The sequence below is a fragment of the Camelina sativa genome, chromosome 20, assembly GCF_030686135.1.
Source record: "Camelina sativa cultivar CO46 ecotype springtype chromosome 20, ASM3068613v1".
In the NCBI taxonomy this organism is placed as follows: Eukaryota; Viridiplantae; Streptophyta; class Magnoliopsida; order Brassicales; family Brassicaceae; genus Camelina; species Camelina sativa.
The window spans coordinates 7,411,781-7,421,093 of record NC_141899.1 but is presented as its reverse complement, the minus strand read 5'-3'; the positions used below and the strand labels follow the sequence as shown (position 1 = coordinate 7,421,093).

Here is a 9,313-nt window from a genome sequence, read left to right as displayed (position 1 = left end):
TCTATTTAATAGCATAGTGATGTTGATAATAATGTGAAACATGAATTTGATTTTTAGAACTACAAAAAACATCAAAACTTTCTACACCATCTTAAAATTCTTTTGCAAGTTCAAATATTTCACGGCTGAAACATATATTACAGAAAATAAATGCAAATTTGAATAAACGAAAAAAAATTATTTACATATTTTGTTTTACACAAACATATCTTAAATCTCAAATAATAATTTTACTCATAACATTTTCTTTAAATCGATTTGTGCGGGTTGGTACTTAGTATATTTGTTATGTGATGCTTCATAAAAGAGTCATTTTGAGATAGAGAAAAACGTTAAAGTACAAATGTTGCCACAAATCATAATATGGCCTTCTTTTCCATTTATCACTGAAAATTTTAAAGAATACATTAGTTTAAAATTTATGTGGGACTGTATTAAATGGTTATATTAGACAATACTCCCTCTGTTCCTGATTAATCCATATTTTAGAATTTTCAAACATATTAAAAACTGAATTTAATTGCATTATTTTTTGTGATTAACAAATTTCAACCAATAATATTCAGTTTTTTTTTTTTGAAGTTTACAATTTGTCATTAATTACTTATTAAAAATATATAGAAAACCTAAAAATTGTTTTCTTTGTGCAACATTTTTTTTCTCTAGAAAATGGTTTAATAAGGAATGGATGGAGTAAAATTTAGTGAGGAAAACATATTGTGATTATTATAATATAAATATTATTTGATGGCCTTAAAACATAATATAAATTTGTGGTCTAAGGTTGTTTAGTCTGTCTGTCATCTTTCTCGATAAGATGTTAAAACAAACACATAAATCTAAAATAAAGACGTGTAACTAATCCTCAGGAAAGTTGAAACAATGTTTACATATATAAAAACCAAGAGTAAATTTTGATTAAAATTTAGTTAATCAATTTTTTTAAGAATCTACCTTCTTATATCTCGAGAAGACTTCACCTGAGCCTTTAATATCCATTGATTCCATTCCACGGCTTCTATAAAATACAGTTCTGCTAGCTTCACTAAGCTATAAATCTATAAAAATAAAAATAATAAATAACATATCAAATTGTAATTTGATAGTCAACAAATTTGGTTAAGAAAATGGGAAACAAAATTATTTTACAAAATATACCTTGTCAATGCATCTATGTAACTATTCTACCAAAAATAAAATGTGTCTATGTAACTATAAAAGTTGGAAAAGACTTGGCCATATTTTTCGCACTTCTTCTCATCTGTGAACACAGAACACATGATATATATCTTGATTATGGAGAAAAAGAGTAAATATATTTTGATTAATCATAAGGACCCTTTGATAGACATCAAACCTCTGTTTGGATCATCGAGGAGTAGAGAAGAGTACCATCATAATCAAAAAACATGACGATCTATTTTCCTCTTGCATCGTTGATGATACGTTAGAACAGGTCTAGAATTTGAGAGTAAATCTGAGTCCAAGTATGTAAGTAAATGTCTACATATGGCTATATATAAGTACACTATTTGAATGTTAGATAGATGTTACTCTTAGGTTCAAAATATTTTATTGATAGTTACAAATTTGGGAATTATAGAATTTGGTGTCATAACTTTTGTAACATAAATATTTGCAACATAAATCTTTTCATTAGAATAAATACAGTTCAATGCATGGTTATTGAAATTATAAAAACGCATCTCACTTTAATGCATGGTGAAAACAATTTGTAACCCGCTACATGATATTAAATATAAAATTTTAATATAATTTTCATATAAGAAATAATCAAACTTAACGATAGAAAAACCTTCTCATATTATATAAGATGGTAACAGTAAAAAATTGTTTCTATACTAATTATATTTATGTATAACAAGAAAACCATTTATCTTATCTTTCAATATTATAATTTTAAAATTTCCGTTGTTCTGTTATAACAAAAATAAAAAAAAGAAAAGAGGTAAACATAACTTTAACACAATACGGTAATTTATTTTGTGTATGAGGAAGTTAGATTAAGATTGATATCTAACATGTCACAAACCATAGTTTTCTCAAAGATTTTAGGTAGATAAAAGCAAGCATTGACACTCTTTTCAATTAAGTGTGCAGAAATTAAACTGATTAAGAGACATCGATGATAACATTTACATTTGTTTCAGTGCCCAATATGGTAAATCCAGTTTCGGCCTTTTATATCTCCTTGTTTCTCCTTACTACCATTGAAGAAGAACCAACCTAAGAATGCACCTACAGGTGCAAGTAAAGCCGCACCAATTGCTGCACCCATCTTCCCTAACGGTATCATTTCTTCTTCTTCTTCCCGATCAACGCAAGCGTCTAGAGGATTCCACGAAATTAGGGATAGGGCCGATCAGAAGATTGTCTGCCACTGAGAACCATCTGAGCCGTTTAAGTAACACTAGCTGGGGAGGAAGCTGGCCAGTGAACTGATTATGATGAAGCATAAGATTGTTCAGATAGGTAATGTTTGATAAGCTGGCAGGGATTTCACCGGAGAATTGGTTGTAGGAGAGGTCGAGAACTGTAACAAATGGAATGAGGGAGAATATGTTGGATGGTAAAGGACCAGAGAAGTTGTTCCTAGAAAGATCCAGACCTGTCAGATCAGAACAGTCCTTGATTCCAAGAGGAAACCCTCCTTTGAGACCACAACCAAAAAGTTGAATGCTCATAACCGTTTTCTCATCCCAACATCTGACACCACTGAATTTGTAAACAAACCCTTCAGTTTCGTTGGCAAAATTCCAACTGGATAAGTATCCATTGGGATCTTCAACTTGAGATTTTATGGTCCTCAGGCAATTTACGTTGGCGTCGTTTGCCCATGTGGAGCTAGACACCAGCACGAAGCAGAGACAAGTCGTGACCAGGGTTATCTTAGACATTTTGTTAGCTCAGAGTGTTCAATAGAAATTAGAGCAGAGGGGAGAGTTGAGAATCTTAATACAGAGACTTTTCCATGGGTTTTAATAGTCAACTATGGAAATTTTTTTAAAATGAGCTAACGTGTGTTGACGAGTTTAGTTCTGTCTTAGTTTTAAATTGGAGGAGGTCAGAGTCTGACCGTCAGACAAAGCCTAACAACTGAATCTGACCGCCCAGCGGCAACTACCATTTTGTTTACATTAAGATAAGTCAGATAAAAATAATTTATGCCAGTTCTTATCTCTATAAACGGATTTCTCTGAACAGATTCATGGAAACAGATTATGAACACATAAAGATTAAAGTACACTTACAATGGAAGGCAGTATTGAAAGTTTGAAACTATCCTAAGAACCAAAAGCCACTCTTTGCACAAAATCTGGACGTCTTTTTGAAGGCATGCGAATAAGTCCTGCTATCTGAAGCTCCATTACAGCTCTGCAAAATCGAGCTCTGTTGGAAACAAACGTTAAGGAATCGAAAGTTTTATAATGAAATTTCTGGTTGCCTGCATTTGTGTACATGTCCTGCGAAATGAACATATAAACAAAGATGACCATAGGGATCACGGATTACTAATCTTGTTTCCAATTACTACTAAGAAATTAAGTCGAGATTTCTTTTTCTTTGCTTTACTCTTTTTTTTCTCCTTTCCAAGGACATAATCTGAATACCAAAAAGGATACTGAATTAAAGCTTCAGTGGGTGCTTCTGGTTCTTCGCACATGTCCTTCCGTTTCTTTGATTTTGAGGATGACTTCGATTTTGGTTTAGCTTTGCTACTCCGGGGAATAAGTATCGACTTGAATGATTGATACCAATCATGGAGGTTAATAACATCAGCGTGCTCTTGTGCCAGCGTGTACCTAATTCATAAACTATCACAAATCTTTTCGTTGCAACACATATTGAAACAAAGATAGTTTATGTGTGTTTGAAGATAGTTTGGGACAATGGGAATCTCCCAAAATCATATTCCAGGAAAATATGTAATACCGAAAGAATTGTTTCATGAGCGATAACATGAGAATGCAAGTTTATAAAAAGGTAAAGGACGACTCACAAAATCGACGTATCATGCATGGATGGCAATAGATTGGTGCCTCTCTTGCTGCAGCACACACAGTGGAGGATATTGTGAGATTCCAGTAGATCTGATTGGATCCTGCCTCTTGGGTCTCCAAGCAAAGCCTAAAACAGACAGAAATATCAGACTAATGGGAAAAAGAGAAAAATGCCAAATGTAAAGTCTAAAGCACAAGAGAAGCGCTAGCACTATATCAATCTTTTATGGATCAGTGTAAAAAAGATGAGGCTCAGACTTTCTCAGAACTGATCCTGTAACTGGTTTGCTTTAAGTTGATAAGAATGATGCCACACGAGCAGCATATAATAATTGATTATCTGTTGTAAAAAATTCAAGTAATATAAGTATAAGAGAACACAATAGGAATAAGGATGGTAAGGACTTACAGATTGAAGTATATCGACATTCTTAAAACATACAATTTCTTGGAAAGGAACACTCTCAACTGGCTTCATGTATTCCCTGCTCCATACAAAAAGGCTGTGATTAGTTCACAAAATATGTACAAAATACATGAGATGATAACATTCTAAATTACGGCAGACAAATCAGAAGCCATGTACAAACAATGAAGAGTTCAAACATAACTTGCTTCCTTGAAGGTAAAAAGACTCAGTGACAAAGTAAAGTTCACCTTAGCATGAATTCTATGACTGCGGCAACCTTATCAGTCATGGCTTTAAGCTCCTTTTCATGCTTTGAATGGCTTCGGGATGCATGCTTTCTGTCACATCAGAGTCAAAACTTTTATTCAATGTACGTGGTTACTAAGATGAGCAACAGAAACTAATGAGCGTAGATGAACTTATGTATATAGTAATGAATACATATTAGCCAGAGACGATCTGCCAGAGATCAAAAATCAAAAGAGAAACTATCTGAACTCATACATGGTGTTCAGTTTGAAAAGAGAGCAAAATCTAGAGATTTACTTTGGGCTGGTGGGAAGTCCTTGTCTCTGACCTGCTGCTTCCACGGATCTCATGAACGGATGCAATTCCATTACTTTGTCATTCATCTAACGGCAGGGAACAAAGAAACAAGATAATAACTCATCTAGAGAACTCAAAACTGATGATGGACTAACATATATCACAGAAATGAACAATATCTATCTAAAAAGACGCCGAGTAATACAACTTTTCACGATCATTAACGTGATATCTCTCAAGCAATATTTTCAGATAAACAGATTACAAATCAGTCCTCCGCACAAAGGTTGTTAGGAACATGGAGGAGTTTAAGATGTTCAAGCTCAAAGGAAATGAAAGAACAGAAGAAATTTTTTTCGGGACAAATGAAATTAGAAATCACATACGATATATGCAATTTCAGAGCACAGATAAAGTCGTGCTAAATCTTAGTTAATTATTACCTCATTGAAATCCGCAGTGAGATTTTCCCAATTTTTCAACATCTTAGACAGCTGCGAAGGTGAAAGATCCCTGAGAAAATTTGAATGCAAGAGCTTCAGAACTTTTGAGTCAAGCTTCTTGTAAAGATAATTAACACAAGCTCTCAATGACCTAAGATTTTTAGGCCTACTAACTCGAGAACAGTAAAAATTATTAATAGATCTAACATGATTTACCAAAACTAATCCTCAAAATCTTATACGCTAAATTTGGCAACAAGGTGTAAGTATACTAAGATCCATCTGAAAAATGATGTGTGGTTTGACAAGTTTGAGAGTACTTAGCTGCTATTGTGTAAGGGGGATATTTCACATTTATTCCTACAACAAAATTCACCTGAGCTTGTGCAGAACCCGTCTGATAACACTACTACGTCCTGAATCATGACTCTGACAGTTGACAGTTGCGGAGGGTGAAAAATATTTCAAGTAACGTGCTTCTGGGTCAAGTGTCTCACAGAATATGTCTAGCAATCGAAGTTTATCAAACTTTCCAACTTCGTATATGCACTGCAAAATAGTATACAAAGAATCTGCTCAGTAGTTTATCCTAAAGCAGAAAGCACTCTAATCAGATGAAGAACAGAACTGCCTCATATTTCCTATAGTCGTGTCATGTACAATAGGAGAAACATAATATGCATACAGAGTCCAGCTAAACTGGCATGTGACGAGAAACGATAAAAAACTGCCTGAAATCGAGAAATCAAAAAGAAACAGTTTAGGGAAAGAACTCATAATTTATCCACCGGGAGAACAGACAGTGCAACATTTCCTATCTAAATTGTTAATCCCATTGGAATATTTTTAATCATTAAAACAGGTTTTGCACGACAGTTCCTATGTAAGTCGTTAATAAAACAAGAAACTATTTTTTACAGACAAACGGCATCCCTGAGTTATGTAAGATGACGAAGTGGCTCTTTCTATGATGATGAACCGTAAAAAAAGAAAGACTCACCAAAACTACAATGCTCCAGGGATTTGGCATCCTTTGCAAGTCCGACAAAAACTGAGGCAGCATTTCAAAAGTACTCCGAGTAATTTTATTCCTAGTCAAATGTTTATGAGAAGAAATTAGTGCATCTAATTTCCTATTAATCCATGAATTCCAAAAAGGATCAAACCTGCCCATCAGTTCTTCCAACATACAAATATAGAAGATGTACCTCGTCACAGATGGCAAGTGAAAGGCATGCTTCATTGTAGCTTCTGTCAATAGTCCATTACCTTTGTCTGACGGCTTTACAGGAAAAAAAATGTCCTTAGAACAAAGAAATTTCATGTTATATGGTAAAACATCTACAGCAAAAAGGTCACAGCTCTAGATGACTAGATGACCACTCAAGAGATGAATGTACCGCCAAATATCTTCAATCATTTCTTTACAGAGTACATATGAACTCTTTGTAATATTCATCGATTCTCAATATGGGAAACATGAGCTAAAATTCTTAATTATCAACTACGCTATTGTAGATATGGCAGTACCAACTAAACCGAAGTCAAATAAATCTGAGAAAAGCTGAAGGATCTGTTGAAAAAGAAAGAAAGAAAGTTGTAGACAAGTACATCAAGCATACCTGATTAATACCATCTTGACAAAAATGCTCGAGCATGATACTCAAAGGCTCTAATGAGAAATGCTGTAGACAAGCTATCTGAGAAAAAATGTATAGCCAAATGAGCAACAGAGACTTAGCGATCCGGAACAAGTTGAAACTCTAATATAGCATAAAGAGATAGAGCTAGAAACCTTGAGAGTTCTAACAAAAGATGTCAGTGTTCCATCTTTGCACAAAAAGTAACTTCTCATATAAAGCGCCACCTTATGGCTAACAGTGAACCCAGAGCATGGCCTTAAAAAGACAGCCTCGAGAACTGCATCCATCCGTTCAGCGGGAGAACTCAGAGTGAAGCTACTAGCACACAGTCTCTGCAGCGCGTTCACTGATAGTATCTTTCTAGGCGCATCATGTGCTGTGGACACACCCATTACTAAAAAAATTGGAACTTTGACTGCCCATTCACTGAATAGAAAAAATATTGAAAGAGCAGGTCACACTTTGATATGGTGATGACTAAGTTGAAAGTAAATAAAATTCTATTAGTCCAATGAGCTGGGACACCTCAACATGTTACAATATGTAAACTCAGCAAGCATCAAGATATTCATACCTCAATATAAGAATTAGATCTGACAGGACAGACCCACAGCATCTCTCTGTATCATCCACAATTATAACCACGGGATTCTCATGGTTTCTGTTTTCTCTGTACCATGATGCGAGAATGGTTACATCAGCCACCTGTTCAAAAATTAGCGTTACGAAGAAAAGCACTCAGTGGATACAGTAACTGTGCAAGTAGGCCACAAAACTAAAGGATACGAAGATATTACTAACATCTACGCTTGGCATCACAAACTGGCGCAACAAAACTCTAAGGCAACCTCCTACACCACTCTTGGCTGAGAAGTCCATAGATGAAAGCTTAGCCACATGGCATCCATGAGACTTCAAATGCAACTCCAGTTCTTCAAATGTCAATAAATCATCAACCATTTCCAGATTCCCTAAAAGATTAATACAAAGTTACTATAAAAGAAGAAGCGACGTAAGAGTGACTAGACCCTTATAATGGCTATGAAAGTTTACTAATCTTTTTAAAGGACTTACTGGTGAGAACCATAGCAGTATGCAGTTGCTTGGAAGAAGACTGAGTTAAAACAGGATAAGATCGAACTGCTTCTGATAACCTCAGTGCTCCAGATGATACGATCGATTCAAATGATTCTCGTATCCAATCATGAATCCCACTAAATACTTTCGAGTTCGAATTTCTCAGAACATCCTGCGATTTTTAATCATAACGTTGAAGATTCAAACACATAAGAAGGAAATTTATTTAATTAAAAAAAATTGAGACTGACTTCGATTGTCTTTTCGATTTTGGACCAGACAGTGTCGAACACTTTCAAGCGTGAAGTTGAGAAAAACTGGGCATCTCCTTCTTCAACGCTTTCGACTTCAGATCTCTTAGCAATTTTAGGATTCGGTGACTCAATCCTCCGTTTGCTTTTCACATTCCCAGTTTGTTTCCCATGGAGACTACTCCCAGATGAAGCCTTGTGGAGTACAAAAAATGGCTGCCATGAAGAAAAAAACTCAGGACGAAATCGAATGTCCAATTCAAAATTAAGTGAAGAGTGATGAAACAATTTTTGACGGAGAGAGAGAGAGAGAAAAGGGACCCGAATATCGTTCTCTGCTGTGTCGCCGGAATTGAATGAATCGGTGGTTGAAGTAAGCGGAGGATCGGCGACGGTGCCGGAGGGTGCCATGTGAGATTGTCGTTGGGTGAGAGGAGAGCAATCGAGAACGACGATTCAATTTAGGGTTTTAACGCAACTGTACCTCGTGCCGCTCTTTTTTGGCGGGAAAATGCGTGCTCCGACCATAGAAGGTTAATCTCAAAAACTAAACCAGATTAGACCGGAATTGGACCGGTTTAAATTGATTACTCTTTAAGTCTATTGTGATTTGTGAGTTGGTGGTTTAGTTTTTAATAGGGTGTAATTAGTTGGCTATTAATTGCCTATTGGATTAAGAAAGACTCAAAATTAAAGTTATACTTTTTTTTTCCTTTTTTTTTTCTTCATTTGACCAATTAAAGACCACAAATAGTTTAAACCAGAGAAAAAAAGTCTTCCTAAATAATACTAAAAAGGCAATCTAATAATTTTCTTTAATTTTATAAGATGTATTTTCAATAAAGAGTTTTTTTTTTTTTGACAGCTAATAAAGAGATTTACAAAGCCATGATTTTGTAAAATTTATAATTCACATATTTAT

The 9,313-nt window shown here is 34.8% G+C and overlaps 1 protein-coding gene and 1 pseudogene across 1 annotated transcript; both read right to left on the bottom strand.

Moving 5' to 3' along the window:
- Positions 1-2,336: 2,336 nt before the first annotated feature.
- LOC147918564 (probably inactive leucine-rich repeat receptor-like protein kinase At5g48380 pseudogene) lies at positions 2,337-2,918 on the bottom strand (annotated as a pseudogene).
- Positions 2,919-3,124: 206 nt separating this feature from the next.
- Positions 3,125-9,018, bottom strand: LOC104769951 (origin of replication complex subunit 3-like). The gene is made up of 17 exons (XM_010494282.3): positions 8,713-9,018; positions 8,392-8,607; positions 8,138-8,312; positions 7,865-8,034; positions 7,638-7,768; positions 7,216-7,489; positions 7,043-7,120; positions 6,629-6,702; positions 6,421-6,511; positions 5,797-5,969; positions 5,421-5,490; positions 4,978-5,063; positions 4,680-4,769; positions 4,432-4,507; positions 4,022-4,149; positions 3,645-3,824; positions 3,125-3,411 (listed from the first exon to the last, which is right to left on the bottom strand). Exons 1-17 carry the CDS (start codon positions 8,800-8,802, stop codon positions 3,306-3,308), a joined length of 2,208 nt encoding a protein of 735 aa, XP_010492584.1. The 5' UTR covers positions 8,803-9,018; the 3' UTR covers positions 3,125-3,305.
- Between the last annotated feature and the right edge of the window lie 295 nt (positions 9,019-9,313).